We start from the raw sequence: 18,028 nt of genomic DNA on the forward strand, positions 1-18,028 counted from the left end.
GTGCCTCAAGAACTGTGCACACCCGCCACCCCTCCCTGCCCTGGGAATTACAGAGGGTCTTATAGGTGAAACTCGAAGTCCAGGGTAAGTGATAAGGCTCAAAGTGGTGGAGGTCTTGCATTCTTCTTCTTGCAGTGTTTTAAAACGGCCACAGCTGGCATCAGGCAACCGGGTCTTGGTGTCCCTGAAATTATCAGCTTGTGACCTTCTTTTAATGTTACAAGAGAGTGTAGAGGGAGAAGAATGCAGGTGCAGAGTATAATTCATATGAAATCAGAGAGTAATTAGCTTTGTTTAGCTTTGTGAAGAAGTCTAGCTGCAGGTATTGGTTGGTAGTAAGAGCTAAAGAGTAATCAAGATTACTTAACTCTTTCAGGTCTGTTGATACTGTTTCCCCAGGCTGTTCATTGTTTGCTTATTTTCCTTTATCAGAAAAGTCTCATTTCTATTTTTGCTGCAACAGTTTGAGATATAGAACTATTAACAAAAATTCAATTAATGACCAAGTTAAGAAGGAAAAAGAGTATTTTATTCCAGTCAAACTGAGGATTATCACGCAGGAGAAGCTCTGAGGACTGTTCTGCTCACTAGAAGCCAAAGGCACAGTCATATATATTTTTGAGACAAAGGATCACACATCAGAATGACATACTGGCATCTCACATAAAGTTCACCAAAGATGCATAGTCCAGGTAAGCACATACACATCGACAAGCAAGTCTCCATACCCTTTTACACAACTGGCGTCAGGGGAAGCTAGTAATGTAGTCTTGTTCAGGTTTCAGAGGTGGTACTAGGTCTTTCTCTGACCGGGCAATGACCCTAAAACTGGCTGCTTGCCAAACTGCTGAGCTACATGCAGGCCAGTAGGGGAGGCGCCAGCACACATTGTAAATCATTAGATAAAAAAGGGAGTAAGTCATGGGGCTTCTTGAACCTTGAGGGCCTGGCCAGCCCCAGGGGATCAGAGAACATTCCAAGACTTACGAGTTAAGGCCAAGGCATTTATGACACAACCAGAGCTGCAAACGTGCATATAGGCTGATTGTTGTCCGCCTGTGGCCTGGTGTTAAAAGCTGGACTGCTTCCAGGAGCAAGCTGAAGTCTTACCCATGGAGTGGACAGACTGCCCAGGCCGTTCCCAACTGGGACTCCAGATTGCTGTTCCAGAGACTTCCCAGCACTGCTTGGATCTGCATGTAGGTGCTTCCCCAATGCGGTGACGTAAAAACCTCTACCTTTTACTATTTTCTTAATTAGTATACTGTAATCTTTTGTTAATTCAATAAATACTCTAAGTTCTTGCTTAAACTGAGTGCAGAGTGGTTATTTTGCCAGCGAATTCTAGGCAAAACTTCGGCGCTGTGAGCGGGATTCGTAAAACAAAATGCCACTCTTGAAAAAGAAAGAGGTTAAAACTAATGAAGTTTTTATTCCCAGATGGGAAGACTTGCCTTACTGCTCGTTAGCTACTGAATGGGGAATATCGGCTGGATTATGTGAGAATTGGTACCCTAAATTAAAGCGAGCCGAACCTTTAGAAGTTATTAAATGCTTGTGGCTTGTGCCAATTGAGAAAGGACAAGAATGGACTGCACTGGGTCGGAGAGGCTGGATCCTCCTCTCTGCCTACCGTAAGGTACATGAAGCCAAATTAAAATTGGTGGAAGAGAAATCCAAATAGGAGGAAGAATTGTGTGATTTGCAAGGACAATTGTCCATGTTACAATGTCAGGATTACATTTTAGCTGAGCAAGCCTCCGCTTTCCAGTCGGTAGCAGAGAAAGCTGTTGTAAAGGTCGCACCAGCTAAATATCAAAAGCAGCATGATAAGGTTAATGAAAAGAAAGCTCATCTGGCAAGAGCTAAAGCACTGGTAGATTGGGACCTTGATGCTTGGGACGCAGATGTATGGGATGATAGTTCAAATTCAGAGGCAGATGATCATGCAGACTTAGGTGCAAAAACTAGGCCTATACTGGCCGAGGAGGAATTGAACCCACCTAAGTTTTATGCACAGCCGGCATGGTGTCAGAAAATGGAAACTGACGCCCAAGGTAATGCGGTAAGAAAGGATACTCTTGAAGATTATACTCAGTGTGAAATTAATGACATTTTAAGCAGATTCACTCAGAGGTCTGGAGAGCCCCTTATTTCTTGGGTAGTGCACATATACGATGCTGGGGCAGCTGGAATCCTTATCGATGATGGGATGCAAATACATATGGCACTATCAGCAATGATTCTTTTGTGCAACAAGCCTTTAGAGAGAAAAGTAAAAGTCCCAGAGACTCAAATTTGCTGGAGCTGGTGGCTGAAGGGTGCCTTAAGAAACACCCTTTAAAATCCACCTGGCCCAGGAGTGACCGCCCGTGGTACACATTAAAAGATTGTGTTCAGAGATTGAAGGAGGAGGCCATGAAAAGTGCCATCTTTGTGGGACATGCAGATGAGATGTCGCACATGCCTCTGACAGTACAAATGAGAAATTAAGATCTTTAAAACGGCCCCTCCAAGCTACGAGCTCATCATTTTAACTCTTGTTAAATGAAACAGGGGTTCCCATCAATGAAGTAATTGATAAAGTTCAGCAACTGGGTGATTTAGGAGAATGGAATTTTGAGAGGAAAGAGGATAGGGAAAGAAACAAAAGGAATGAAACAGTATCCAGAAAGGACATGTTCATGGCCCTCTTCAAGGAAGGAGTCCCTAAAGAGAAAATTGATGGAGTGGCCACTAAAGAGCTGTGGGACATGTACTGTAAGAAGGGATTGGATGTAAAAAGGCCTCCCAGGACACTTCAATGAAAAAAAAATCAGGAGGAGGGAAAAAGAAAATTAAGAGGAAATAACCCGTTTAATGATGATGATGGTGAAGATGAATCTAAATACTCAGATTTGTTGCCCTCCCCCATTTATCCTTGGAAGAATTGGAGGAAAAGTAACAAAGAACAATGACAGGTGAGTCGAGCCCCAGTAGACTTGGGCCAGAAAAGATATGCGGCCTCATGTTAAAGTGATGATTTTTTGGAAAAAAGGCTCACAAATGACTGTTAGAGCATTAATTTGATACCGGGGCAGAGGCCTCTTTAATTTATGGAAATGCCAAGAATTTTAAAGGACAAAAAGTGATAATAACTGGGCTAGAAAGTAAACAAATAGAAGCTGTACAAACAAAAATTGATTTAAAAATAGGGCAATTACCTCAAAGGACTTATCCCATAATGATCATTCCTATCCTAGAATATATCATTGGGATTGACATTTTGGCTGGCATGACCTTAAATCTTGAAGGTGGAAAATACCAATTTGGAGTGCGTGCTCTAAAGGGGGCATCTCCTCTAATAGTGGGAAAATTAATTATGCCCCCTGTAAAACTCCCGGCCACCACTAAGTTAATTCAACTAAAACAATACCAAATTCCTAGGGGGAATTTGGTACTATACAAGATTTATTAGACTTAAACTATGAAAGATTTATTAGAGGCTGGAATATTAGTTACTAGCTGTACTGAATGGAGTAACCCTGTATGGCTGGTGAAGAAAAGTGATGGCTCTCGGAGAATGACTGTAGATTACAGGGAACTGAATAGAGTAACTCCACCTCTCACTGCTGCAGTCCCGGATACTGTAACCTTGATAGAGCAGATAGAGTGCCATCCAGAACAGTGGTATGCAGTAGCTGATTTGCCCAATGCTTTCTTTACTATACCTATAGGACAATTACAGAACCAATTTGCCTTCATCTGCCAGGGGCAGTTCAGCCCCTGCCACAAGGTTATGTGCATAGTCCTGCAATTTGTCACTGCCTTGCAGATGAACATTTGGATCAAATGGTCATACCTGATGAAATGGAAATATCTCATTATATTGATGATATTATGATACAATGACCAACTGAGGAAATAGTGTTAAAAACTCTAAACCAATGTGTGGATGTTCTAAAAGACAAGGGATGGGAAATTAATCTCTCCAAAATTCAGGGACCTACACAAACTGTAGAGTTTTGGGGAATAAGTGGACTAAAGGACATCGGGAGATTTTACCTAAGGCTAAAACAAAAGATAATGGAATTTAAAACTCTTCGGACTAAAAAGGAGGCCCCCAAATTTATAGGGTTATTTGGGTTCTGGAGACAACATATACCACATTTGGGCCAAATATTGAGTCCGCTTCATAAAGTAACTGGGAAAAATATGAATTTCCGTAGACCAATGAACAACAAGCTTTTGACTCAGCTAAAAGTGCAGTTCAACATGCACTAAATTTGTGGCCGCTACAAATGGGGGATATAGGATTATATGTGTCAGTTAGTGAACTGTATGCTAATTAGAGCTTATGGCAAAAACAACAAGGCAAAAGAGTGCCCCTGGGCTTCCAGAGTAGGAAAGTTTCAGAGGCCGGATAAAATTATACTACACTTGAAAAACAGCTGTTAGCTTGTTATTGGGCTTTGATTGATAGCAATTGACTACAGATCACACTCTAATACTGAGGCCTCAAGTGTCAGTCATGCAGTGGGTACAGAGCTCTCCCAAGACCCACAGGATTGGACAAGCCCAGGAGTCCAGTATAATGAAATGGAAATGGTATATTCAGGACCGAGCTAAACCTGGGCCACATGAGTTCGCTGTCTTACATGAAAAGATTTCTGAACTCCCCATTGACGGCCTTGAACAGGAAGCTAGGACTAAACCCAAGATCGCGAGTAGCCTGTAAAATGGGGAAAGCCTTTTGACTCTTAGACAGCAAAAGAAAAACAGCATGCATGGTTTACTGATGGGTCAGCCGAATACATAGGATCCACTCGCTATTGGAAAGCAGTGGCATATAATCCAGTCACCACTAAATTGCTGGCAACTACTGGGGAAGGCAAGAGTAGTCAATTTGCTGAATTATATGCTGTGTATCACGTGTTAAAACGAGAATTTAACCGAATGTCATATATACATGGATTCTTGGTCAGTAGCAAATGGATTGGCTACTTGGCTCCCCCTGTTGGTAAAAAATATTTGTCCAATTCACTCTAAAGAACTATGGGGAAAGGAGTTAGGGTCTGATATTTGGGAAATTGTTCAAGCCACTAATGTTGCAGTTTTCCATGGAGATGCGCGCAGTGTTACAAATTCCATGGAATGATGGTATAACTATTGCAAATGAACAAACCTGAATCCAAGTCGTAGATATTGACCCAGACTCCAGCGACTTGAAAGGTTTGACTTTGTGGGCACACCAAAACTGTGGCCATCTGGGAGAAAAAGCAACATACAGGTGGGCACACGATCGAGGAATTTCTCTGTCTGTGGAGCTCATAAAATCTGTTATCTTGCAATGTCCTATATGTCAACATATTAAACATAGGAGTTCACCTCAATAAGTTAAAGGGCAATTTGCCTGTGGCAAACTACCTGGACAGATCTGGCAAACAGATTATATCAGCCCTTCGCTTTTCGACAAAGGACGCCAATTTGTATGTACTGCTGTGGACACCTACTCTGGACATTTAATCGCCTTACCTTTTGGCAAAGCTAATCAAATACTATTAAAACTTTAGAAGTGATTAATTTCTATTATGGTGTCCCACTTCAAATTCAAAGTGATAAGGGGTCACACTTTAAAGGCAAATTAGTCCAGGAATTCGCTCAAGATGACAATATTCAATGGATATTTCATATTCCATACTACCCTCAAGCATCCGGTTTGATTGAAAGAATGAATGGTTTACTTAAACAGCAGTTAATGAAACTTGGTGAGGGCTTGTAAAAAACTGGAGAACTAATCTGAATAATGCCCTCAACATTTTAAATAATAGACCATAGGAGAGTCAGAAATTCCTTGGATGAGGATGACTATTCCAAACTTACAAATTCATAAAGTAGACATCCATCCTGAGGCAACTGAGCATTGGGATGTTAGTCCCGGGGCATCAGCTCCTTTCTGAGCTCCTCGTAAGGCCGCCAGACTGGATTTGTATTCTATGACTGAACACAGACTTACTAAAAGATTTACGTGTGCTACTTCAACTGGTATTGGAATTGAAGTGCCTCCTGGACACTTTGGATTAATTGAAGAACGCTCTGGTTTAATGTTAAAGGGGATTTGTGTCCATCGGGGAATAATAGGCGCAGATTACCGAGCAGAAATTACGGTAATTTTATTAAATGAAGCAAATGATGACCTGTTTGTTTATTACTAAATATGATCGGACTGCCCAATTGCTTATTCTTCCCTATGTTATCGGCAAAATTGAAAAAGGAAAACCTCCCACGTTACTAACGGTTAGAAGTGGAGGGTTTGGACCCATGAATGAAGTACATTCAATTGGAGCTAAAGTGTGGGTAAAGCAACCTAATGGTCCTTCCATACCTGCTGATGTGATTGCACAGGGAAGGGATAATACTGTGTTAATGGTGATGCCTCCCCTCCCCCGCCAAAGGAAATATGTACCTTTAACCCATTGCTATTCTCGTACATAGCTTTTCGAATTATGCCTTTTATTATGGCAACTTGGATGCTGCCTTTGATAATAACTTTCACCCCTGCCTATCCCATGAAAACCTGGATTTTATCTCCAATCAAGTTCAGGTGACATAATTTTTCTGTTTGGTGTTTGCGAGAACGCACTAGAGATAACTACACCTGCATAGCTAATTCTTCTTTCTGCGGACATACAAACTTCATCTTCTATGGACCTAAATTAACTTTATGGTTAGGTAATTCAATTATGTCTGGAGTATTTGTAGAAACGTCTGAGTCTTCACAATTAAGCGTAACAATCAACTCTTTAGTTTCTATAAAATGCTATGACTTTTGTTTCACTCAAGTCCATCGAAATGGAACTCTGCTAGAACAGTGGTCGAGATTAATCGTTCATTGTACTTTCAGCAATCAGTGTTTATATAATAGGTCTTCTATTAGTAATGTTCTTTCCCTTCATGAAGAGTCATTCCTTTTATGTATTAATGGCATGGAAATCAAAATTGGGCCATGGTGGAATGATCATATAACAATTTTACAAAACCATCCAACTGTAACCCCCGACTCCTTGGTAAAGATTCCTCAATCTTATATCGCAGTGGGGCAACAATATCAAAAACACCTATTACATTTTAATATTTCTTTCCCTGCCCAACCTAAATGTAAAAATAAAAGAGCTTGGTATGATACTTTATTAGGTGCTCCCGGAACTGGTATAGGCCTAGTTAATTCCATAGGTGTAGAAACTCTAGCTAATTGATTACATAATACTGGAAAGGACATAGCTCAAGCTTTAACTATTAATGCTCAGTGGATGCCCACTACTATGAAACCCCATGAACTAACTCTGAATTATGATAAAGAATTCCTGCAATTATTTAACATATCCCAAATTGGAAAGCTGAAGAAACTCATCAAATAAGTAAAATTTTCGATTGGACAGTATGCTCTATATAGATGTTATATTATATGGCCCAAAAGAATAAGGCTCAAAAAAAATCTTAATGTCTAATAATGTATATGCATGGAGAAAAATATTTACTCAGTGGGTCCCTACAAATCACTGGTTACTGATTCCAGAAGGAACTACTAAATGTAAAGATACTTGGTATATAGGCAACTTGTACCATTATAGCATTTTAGATAATGTTACTATGCGTCAATTTCATGTGTTCCCAGTTGTTTTTAATGACGAGTATTGGCTACCCCACTTTAATGGAAATTATCTAGATTCAGATAATCAAACACACCTTTTACTGGACTGCGAGCGAACTGCTGAAGGACTAGCCTGCAGACAGACTTCGAGGATATGGGAACCCTGTTTGTTGGAACATTCTATCAACTGTTGTGAATGGCCTATATACCCTCATTCTTGTTCTGTGTTTTGAAGTGGCTCCCCGGTTGGTATGTATTGCCACCAATGATGAAAACACTACTTCAGCTTATCATTTAGAAGTTCCATTTTCTGGTTGCTTATCACATGTTGATCATTTATATTGGAAAGGTGTTTGGTATAAGTTTTTTTTTTAATTAATTAATTAATTAATCATTTTTGGGGGGGTACACCAAGTTCAATCAACTGTTTTTATACATATATCCCCGTATTCCCTCCCTCCCTCGACTCCCCCCCACCCTCCCCGTCCCAGTCCTCTAAGGCATCATCCATCCACAAGTTGAACTCCCTTTGTTATACAGCAACTTCCCACTGGCTATCTTGGTATAAGTTTTTATCTGTTAAAGAACAGCTATTGCAGACACAATTGTTAATTCCTACTTTGCCGACTCTAATGCTACTTTACCTTTAGAACCTTTAAAAAAGATACTAGAAAACGCAAAAAATGTAGGCAAATTTATTGCAAAATGTAATTGTTCTTTATTAGAACGTTCTGTAATTACTACCATTGCTGTAAACAAATCGCTGGATGTAAATGTAAATGTCCAAAAACACACATCTCACTCCTGGTGGGACGTTTTCTTCACTCAGTCCCCTAGTGCCCCAAAACTATTCTCTGCACTGTTTAATCCTTTATTAGTTGCATTGATTGTACTATTTCTGTTAACTATTTGGAATTGCTATTTGTCGTACCAAATCAGGAAAACTGCTGGTGTTATTTTGCCTTTTTCCTATGCTCTTCAGCCTAAAGAATTCTGAGGCCTACTATTAGGAAAATTGAAATGTTCAGGCTTTAGAGGCAATACTAGGCCTCTGACCAATTCGTGACCTTGCCTGGACTACATGCTTGCTCGTAAGTTGCCATCAGCAAGTCTGACAGCACATAAAATAAAGAAAGGGAGTGGGTCTTGGAATTTCTTGAGCCCTGAGAATCTGGCCAGTTCCCCGGATCTGGAAAATCTTGTGACTCACAAGGTAAAACAAACAGTATTGTTGAAGAAAACCAGAGCTGCATATTTGCACACAAACTGATGATACAAGTTTGCTAACTGGGATTATAAGTGGCCCTCTCCTAGACTACAATCTGAAGTCTCATCCGTGGAGTGGACGCACTGCGCGGGACCTTGCCCAACTGGGATTCCAGGTTGCTGTTTCCAGGACTTCCCAGCACTGTTCCAGTGTGGATGTAGCTGTCGGCCCAATTTGGTGATGTAAATGCTTTTACTTCTCTCTCTCTCTCTCTCATTTATATTTCTTTCTTTTTGATGATTTCCTATTAAAATTGAGCTAAAACTGTTTATTTGTATGATGAGTGGTCTTTTTGTTAACGAATCCTTCAAACCTAAAACGAAAGTAAAATTTTCAGCAAAACAGTTGGGAAAGAATGCTAATCTTCTAAGAAGTTATATTGCTGGTGTCAGAAGAAAGGGGAAAAAATTGGATCTTTATGGTCTAGCAAGCCTTATCATCTTGAAGGAGGTCTGGTTAATGTATAATGCACATCGCACATTAGGGAGGCCCCAAATGGGCAGGGAATGTGTTATGCTTAAATTTTCTTGCTCTGCCTTAAAATATAAATTCTATTTCATTAGAACCAATAAAAATAATTCACCAAAGGGATAAGCCATGGTCAGGTATAAAACAATATCCTTTGTCAAAAACTCAATTAGAAGGACTAAAACAAGGGACTTCCCTGGTGGCACAGGGGTTAAGACTCTGAGCTCCCAATGCAGGAGGCCTGAGTTTGATCCCTGGTCAGGGAACTAGATTCCACATGCATGCCTCAGCTAAGAGTTCACATGCCACAACTAAGGAGACTGCATGCTGCAACTAAGGAGCTGGTAAGCCACAACTAAGGAGCCCACCTGGCACAAATAATTTTTTTTTTTTAAAGAAGGAATAAAACCAGTTATAAAAGAATTAGAAAAATGAGAATTTTAAAAGAGCACTCACCTTATAAAGAAGTAATTTAGGGACTTCCTAGGTGGCGTAGTGGTTAAGAATCTGCCTGCCAATGCAGAGAACATGGGTTCGAGCCCTGCTCCAGGAAGATCCCAAATGCCTCAGAGCAACTAAGCTCGTGAGCCCCAACTACTGAAGCCCACGTGCCTAGAGCCTGTGCTCTGCAACAAGAGAAGCCATGACAATGAGGAGCCCATGCACCACAACGAAGAGTAGCCCCTGCTCGCCACAACTAGACAACGCCCGTGTGTAGCAATGAAGACCCAACACAGCCAATAAATAATAAATTTATTTTTAAAAAAGTAATTTAACTTTGATAAAATAATTGACCAATATATAGATTTGTACAAGATCTTAGAAAAATAAATTTGTTATTCCATTAACATTAACGCCTGTAAGCATCTAACCCTGCAATTATTCTGACTCTCTGAAGTTTATCTGAGTAGTTGATCTGTGTTCTGCTTGTCTTTCTATGCCTCTAGTGGATGAGTCTGCTTTTACTTCTGGAGTCCCATACTGATGGCAAAGGATTCCTAAAGAGTTTCAGGAATCTTCTATTTTCTCTAGTAATTTACAGGAAAACCTAGAGAACTATGTCCCAGCAGAGGGGTCCATAATTGTTCAATATGTAGATGATTTGTTTGCAGCCTCCTAAACTAAACAACAGTGGAAACCCAACACCTCAGCTTTGTTCCAATTCGCTGCTTCACAGAGACACAAGGCCTCACTAGACAAACTGCAATATTGTGAAACTGAAGTAAAATATTTAGGGTATGTTGTCAGCAGAAGGCTGCAAAGTGTTACAAGCTAGGAGTCACCTAATTTTGCAGTAAAGCATCTAGTACAAAAAAGAAAATTAAGACAATTTGCGGTACTAGTAAGGTAACTTAGACAGTAGGTTTCAGCTTTTACAGAGGCAAAACCTCTGACAAAGCACTGCATGGGAATTCCCCAGATCTACTGGTTTGGTCCCTAGAAAAAAGATTCTGAAGAAATGAAATCAGCTATACTCATTCCCTCAGCCGTGGGTATTCTAGTTTTTGGAAAAAAACAACAAAACACTTTTCACTTATTTTGTTATGAAAACAAAGTTGTGTTAATGGAATTTTAATTCAAAAGTTGGGGATTAGACTATAAACGAAATAGCATAGCTCTCAGTTCTGGATGTTAGTGCCCTGGGAGTGTCTGCCTGAGTGACTTTAAGCTATGGCAGCAGCTGCCACAATTTTTGAAAAGGCTCAAACCCTTACCTTAGGTCACTTATTTGCTATCAAAGTGAAGGAGAAAATCAGTTGGATTCGTGCTTCCCCTGTGAAACTGGTACCTCAGGAGGACCAGACTGTGATTTACACAAGAACTTGACACAAGTTTTCTAGAATAACTGACATTTGAACTAAACTGAAAAGGTAGTGATTTTTTTTTTATGAATTTATTTATTTATTGGCTGTATTGGGTCTTCATTGCTGCACAGGGGCTTTCTCTAGCTGCGGTGAGCGGGGCCTACTCTTTGTGGCGGTGTGCAGGCTCCTCATTGCAGTGGCTTCTCTTGTTGCAGAGCACGGGCTCTAGGCGCATGGGCTTCAGTAGTTGCAGCACGTGGGCTCAACAGTTATGGCTCGTGGGACTGTAGAGCACAGGCTCAGTAGTTGTTTGACTCAATTCAATTATTGGTGATTATTGGCAGAGCAAAAGCAACGCCACCTTTGTTACTTTTTATAACACCAAAGTAAAGATGTTATGGAAAATCCTTAATGAACTCCTTGGCCAACCCAATAAAACTAACATGAATCCATGTTCTCAAGCTCTAAGTGTGACACAAAAATACATATATTTTTTAAATTTATTGAAGTATACTTGAAGTACAATGTGCAAATCTCTTCTGTACAGCAAAGTGACTCAGTTACAACATACATACATATTTTTAAATATTCTTTTCTATTATGGTTTATCCCAGAAGACTGGATATGGTACTCTGTGGTATAGAGTAGGACCTTGTTGTTTACCCATTCTAAATGTAATAGTCTGCAACTACCCACCCCAAAAAGAAAATGTTCTAACTGGCTTGATTTTAAGAATTTGTATAGAAAACAGGAATCCCTCAACTAAATGGCAAGAGAATTGTAAAAATTACTCCACGAGACCAGTGCTTTCTCTCACCTTCGCTGGGATAGAAACTGTAATCAGTGCAACTACTTACAACTTAGCTGTAAAACAGTTACAGTACAATATATCTAACCTGCTGGGAATTACATCAAACCGGCCAAAGTGAAAACAGCACTTCAAGAATTCTAATATCTCACAAGAAATATACTCTATCCCACAACGAGTTTCTATAACCATGGTTAACCTTCTAAGTGGGAATCAGCCAAACTCACCGCGTTGAGATTCAACTAGTTTTTTATTTTTAAAGGTATTTATTTGGCTGCGTTGGGTATTCATTGCTATGCGCTGAGCTTTTTATTTTACTGCAGTTGAAGCCAACAAAGGCTCTAGATGTACAGACTTCAGTGGTGGTAGATCACTGGCACTAGGACCCAGACTCTATAGGACAAACGGAATTAATTACTCCGAGACGTACGCAGTTCTGTTAGATCAAAACGGGAACTCATGTCTATCTCACCGCGCTAGTGAAAAACACTCTCTTAATTGGCAGTGTTAGAATACAACTACATAACCGCTACTACAGAAACACGACAAAACAGTGGGTTTCCACATACCTCAACACATGTCATACACACTTAGTTAAACACTACTACGAAAGACCACAAATCTCACTTTTCCAACACAGAATATCAGGGGAGAGCGCGAACGCAGTCCCCCACTACCACAAATTATGCAGTCGAGTTTCCCACATTTGGGGAAATCGCAGGGGTCAGCACACCCGCAGTGCAATGGGTGAGCCTCGCCCTGGGAAAACCACCTTCGTGATCATGGTATCGCCCCTGCCAGGTAAGTATGAACTTCTCGCCCCTCCTCGCCCCACACCTCCGCGCTCGCCCCGCTCTTTAGCCATGCTCACTTCCCTCACGCCGCCTCGGCGCCCTCCGCCCCTGCACGCCCCTCGCCCCGGCCTCGCCCACCCAAGGAAAAACCCCCGCCAGCCTCCGCGTATCCACACGCGGGACACGGAGGCCCAGGCGGAGCGAGACCAGCAGCCTTTGCGCGCGTCCTCATCTGCATACGCCACGCCCCTGCCGCCACCTGCCGGGCGCCCTGTTCGTCCCGGTAGGGGACGCGGGAACTTCTAATCCCCCACCCGAGACGCGCCGGTGTCCCGTGGCGGCAGGGCGTGAGCACGCGGCGACGCATTGGGACCTGGAGGGGGGACCCGGGAAGACAGGGGCGCGCGGCGGTTGAGGGGGTGGGTCGGGGCTCGGGTCTGCTCTCCCCTTCCTTTCGGCAGAGAAGCAGCTTGCAGCCCCCTTTCGCCCTCGCCTGTTCCAGCTCATCCTCTACATCGAAGGCTCAGTACAGGCCTATTTGCCGGTTGACGCTGAGCGCTAAAGCCGCTTTAATAGGAAAGCCTAGGAAAGGTTTTTCATGGGGCCTTTCTACGTAAAAGCAACCAGCGTGCTTCAGGATATGTAGCCTAACCTAGTGGCGCCGGCACGGAAACCCGGGATTCGGCTGCAGAGGAAGAAAACCGGGCGAGAGCGCCGAGCGCTGCGCTCCTTCGCAGCCGGGCGGGGGCCCCCGGAGCGCGGCGCTCAGGGGCCGGCGCCCTTGCCCTTCGGCCGCGCCCCCTCGTGCTGCCCCAGCGCGCGCACAGGGCGGCCCCGCAAGCGGCCTCGGGGCCTTTGCGATGTCGACTCTGCCCAAGAAAAACCCAGGAGACAGTATTTAAAGTGGCGAAAGCAGATTTGATTCAGTAAGTCCTGCCAACAGGGGAAAGAACAGTCCGAGCTCCGTTCAGAATTGGGCCACGGGATCTGGGCGCTTTATTTATGTTTCATTTTTTTATTTTTATTTATCTTTTTTATTTTTTAATTTTTGGGGGGCGTTTTAAAGGGAGAAGGAGAGGCAGGGGCCTCAGTAGAGTCCGAAGTGGAAACCTGCAAAGGGTAGGTCAGTACAGACGCAGGTCTGTGTTTGTCAGCGGGCCGTAAGTGGAGTTCGGATGGCTCGACGCGCAGAAACTGGGAGACCGCGGCCCTATCCTTCCGGATCACGTGTCAAAGGAGTGGCTCCCCGTCCTTGAGAGAGACACTTTGGGGTTGTAAGAGAACCGTATTCACAGCTGTAAGCCCTTTTAAATAAATGCTGTAAGGAAGGGGGGGGGGGGGTCAGGGGCCTGTGTCAGGTGGTGAACTTTCTCCGGCAGGCATCTTTAAAATTTTCATTTGTTTATTTATTTAGGCCGGACCGAGTTTTAGTTGCAGCATGCGGACTCTCAGGTGCGGCATGCATGCGGGGATCTAGTTCCCCTAGCAAGGATGGCATCCAGGCCCCCTGTAAAGGACCACCAGGGAAGTCCCTCAGGCAGGCATTTTAACGGGGAAGGATGTCAAGCCCAGGGACAGCACCTAATGCTACTGGAAGCCAAAGGAGTATTTTGAACTTTGGCAGTTGAAAAGCACCAGGTGGTTAGGCGGTGCCAGCCGGCTCCCGGGCGCCCCTCCCTGTGGCTTCCCCACTCCTCTGCCAGGCGTCCCCCTTCTCACGGGCGCATTCATTTCGCCAACCCCCCTCCTCGCGCCCTCTTGCCGGCTTTCTGGCCGCAGAACGCCGTGGACCCCACCTGTCGAAAGGGGCGTGGGGAGGGGAAAGGCGGACACAGGTGAGCGCGGGGCCCAGGCATCTTGAAAGTCGTCGCCCGGATGCCGGCCAGCGCCAAGGCTCGGCCGCAGCCACGCCGGACCACCGCTCTCTTCAAAGGGCTTCCAAGCAGCCCAGGGCCTGTGTCACCTCCGGCGTCGCGGTGCCGCGCTCCGGCATTTCCAGAAAAAGGAAGGGCCCGGGCCTGGAGGCGCGCACCCTTCGATAGCTCAGCTGGTAGAGCGGAGGACTGTAGGCTCGACGCTGTGTGGACATCCTTAGGTCGCTGGTTCGATTCCGGCTCGAAGGAGGTGCCTTTCGCTTTTGCGCCCTGGTGGAGGGCAGCCCGCCCCCCGCGCCAAGCGGCGCCTCGGACCCGCCCAAGGCCCTGCGGCGGCGTAGCAGCCTCTCTTCCCGGCCAGAGGCGGGGAAGCCCTCGGGGGCCGCCGGCACAGCCACGTGGGGGCCGTGGCCCGGGAGCACGCCTGCGCCTCGCTCCCGCCCGCAGCCCGGTGGCTCCCGCCGTGGAGCGCAGCCCCGCCCGCCCCGCCGCGGCCCGCGCGCTCTCCACGTTCCTTCACCCAGTGCCCGTCTCCCGCTCTGCTCGACACGCGCACAGCCCTGCCACGCAGGTGGGCGCGCAGGGGCTGCCCACCCAAAGCCCTGGAGGCCGACGAGCACACAGGCCATCACACGGTCAGGGACAACCACCGCACCCGTCCTGAAACTCCCTCTCGATCCCGGGCTCAGCCCCAGCTCTGCCCCCCCCTCCCCCCCCGAAGGAAGTCACTGTCTCTGTCTCTCCCAGTCACAGTCTTTCAGTCTCCCAGCCTCTCTCTCTCTCCTTCCTTGTCTTTCCTATGGTCTCTACCTGTGCAGACCCGGGGAGACAGAAGCCCTTCCCAGGCGTCTTCATCTGTTTGCGGGGCAGAAGTGCCACCCCGAGATCTTCCAGGCCACTGCCAATGGTGCACCTGCGCGGAAGCTGACAGCGGCAGGGGCAAAACGCAGCGGGGCTCTCGGTGGGCCTTGACAGTGCTGATGAGAACTCCTGCGGCCCCTTCAGGTGTCTTGTGAGTCTCAGAGGGAGGCGGCGGGGAGGGGGCTGGCCCCCGGGAAACAGCGTTCGTATGCCTTCTCACCTCTTCTGGTAGCCCCTGGAGGGTGTGAGTTCCCGCCGAAAGAGCAACGATTGCTCACACTCTGTACGAGGGTGGGAAAACGCCCGCACCCATTGTTCTAACGTCTGATGGATATATATATATGGGGGGAGAAGGCGGGGGCAGAAAGAGAGCGAAAGGAAGGTTGACAGCAAAAGCACAGACAGAGCTCAGAAAGCCCCGAGAGAGAGAGAGAGTCGGGGGCAATGGGGGCTGATGGCAGGGAGCAGAAGGGGGGGGGAGCCAGTGGGGAGCTGTCACCATGGAGGGGCACACACATTCACCGCCTCGCACAGACCACTGGCCTGTGGCTTCTGACCAGCTGGCTAACTTTAGCGCTGGGTCCTTAAGGCTGAATTGGCAGGGCAAAGAGGACAGTGCTGAGGCCCAAGCAGAGAGCACCCAGGAGGAGATGGGCTGGGCTTTCACCAAGAAGGAGCAGCTTCACCTTGGGAACGGAGCCTGGTTGGGGTGGGATGTGGGGGTGCAGAGAAGAACGCCGGGGAGGGGTCCTTGCTCCCTCCCTTCTTGTGGGGAGGGAACTCCAGAGACTCAGCGAGAGGAGTCACAGCAGAACCCCGAGGATGGCAGTGTGGCTCTCTGAAACCTCAGGGGCCCAGCGCTGCCCTCCCCCGACCCCTGAGCCCGCAAGCCCCTTTTCTGTTCTGTGTCTCTCCAACTGGAGACTGTGCTTCCCCACACATCTTCCTCTCCTGGTGAGCTCCTTTAGTCGCCCCCCTGCCGTTTCAGCCCTCCTCAGGGTCCACGGCTAACTAAGATGGGCTGACCTGACCCGGAGTCCGTGGCGTCTCCATGGGTCTGGGAGGCCGCGCCACTGCCGTCTGACAGGTGACCTTCAGGAAGAGTCTGTTGCTCTGCAGCTACAGAGACCCCGGCCTCAAATGTCACCACCTGCAGAGCCCAGCGCACAGGGACCGAAGATAGACCCTCAGGCCTTCGTTGGATATACCCCTGGCAGGCTGCGGAGCTGTGGGACCCTTGGGAACCTGGCTTTGGGGGAGTGGGCGGGGGCCACGGGTTTCGGTGACCAGCACACGGGAGTGTGAGCCTCAGCACGGCCAACTCTTCTTGTCTGGGTGTCACGGAGAGCAGCGGGGGACCTCCGGGGCACTGCCCCTCACCCTCAAAGGGGCGGAGGTGCCTGCTGCCCTGTCAGAGCGTGGGACACACGCAGTTGAGGGAAGGCCACTTCGGTGTGACTTGCTGTGCCTCTGTGGGACCTTTGCTGGATGGGTTAGTGGTCTTGGGGGGTGGGCGCACGCCAGGCGGGATCTGAAACGTTTGTAAGGAGCCCAACCTGGACACCTGTGGCCTCTGCCCCTCCCTCTGGACTCCAGTGCCTCTCCAGGAAGCCCACAGAACCTTGACCTCTTTCAGGAAGCAGCTGCCTCTGCCAAAGGAATGGGGGTAGGTGGGCGAAGGAGGGGAGCCAAGGCTGTATATCCATGGGCCGTGTTGAGCCCTGGATGTGCTCGCCCCTCTTAGCCCCGTAGTGCCTTTCCATCGCTCCCCAGTAAGCCTCACTGTGACAGAAAGCCGTTGTGGGCAGGAGGGCAGAAGGGGAGGCGGGGCTCTCAGGGGAGGAATATACAAGCCCGGAACATGCAGCTGTGCCAGAAAAGTAAAGAAATGTGCGGTGACTGAGTCAGGGGCATGTCAAGCACACAGGAGCCAGTTTGAAAGGGTTCCCACTGCCCAATCAAGGTAATGATAATAATGGAATGTAATCCATTGAGTAAAATAGGTACGGGCCCTAATAGCAGTGACACACCAGCATTGGTCAACAGGAGGCACCAGATTTTGGTCTCTAAATATCATTCTCCAACAAAAGGAACCAGGGCCAATAAAAGGAACCGGGGTTCCTTGGAGACCCACTGAGCCACTTCTTTGGGTTTTCATTTTCCTATGGGGGCTGCCATGTACATGTAAAACTCTTTTTTGGTTTCTTTTTGGTGGTGGTGGTGTTTTGGTTTTGGTTTTTTTTGAGCCGGGCCTTGTGGCTCAGGGGAATCTTAATTCCTGACCAGGGACTGATCCCTGGCCCCAGCAGTGAAAGCGTGGAGCCCTAACCACTGGACTGCCAGGGATCTCCCTCCGCACTTTTCTTTTAACATTTCAATTAACTAATTAATTGGGTTGCGTTGGGTCTTATTTGCAGCAGGCAGGCTCCTTAATTGTGGCACTTGAACTCTTAGTTGTGGCATGCATGTGGGATCTAGTTCCCGAACAGGGATTGAACTGGGTCCCCCCCCCCACTTCCGC

At 46.4% G+C, this 18,028-nt stretch overlaps 1 protein-coding gene and 2 non-coding genes across 3 annotated transcripts; 1 reads left to right on the forward strand and 2 right to left on the reverse strand.

Moving 5' to 3' along the window:
- Positions 1–12,623: 12,623 nt before the first annotated feature.
- LOC130847400 (U1 spliceosomal RNA) lies at positions 12,624–12,787 on the reverse strand. The gene has a single exon (XR_009052164.1). It is a non-coding gene; the product is annotated as a U1 spliceosomal RNA (small nuclear RNA).
- Positions 12,788–13,832: 1,045 nt separating this feature from the next.
- Positions 13,833–15,820, reverse strand: LOC130844567 (uncharacterized). Its single transcript, XM_057720745.1, has 3 exons — positions 15,786–15,820; positions 14,569–15,160; positions 13,833–14,090 (listed from the first exon to the last, which is right to left on the reverse strand). Exons 1-3 carry the CDS (start codon positions 15,818–15,820, stop codon positions 13,983–13,985), a joined length of 735 nt encoding a protein of 244 aa, XP_057576728.1. The 3' UTR covers positions 13,833–13,982.
- On the forward strand, positions 14,805–14,895 carry TRNAY-GUA (transfer RNA tyrosine (anticodon GUA)). The gene is given in 2 exon segments: positions 14,805–14,841; positions 14,860–14,895. It is a non-coding gene; the product is annotated as a tRNA-Tyr (tRNA).
- Positions 15,821–18,028: the final 2,208 nt, after the last annotated feature.

This window comes from Hippopotamus amphibius, chromosome 2 (assembly GCF_030028045.1).
Source record: "Hippopotamus amphibius kiboko isolate mHipAmp2 chromosome 2, mHipAmp2.hap2, whole genome shotgun sequence".
NCBI classification, from domain to species: Eukaryota; Metazoa; Chordata; class Mammalia; order Artiodactyla; family Hippopotamidae; genus Hippopotamus; species Hippopotamus amphibius.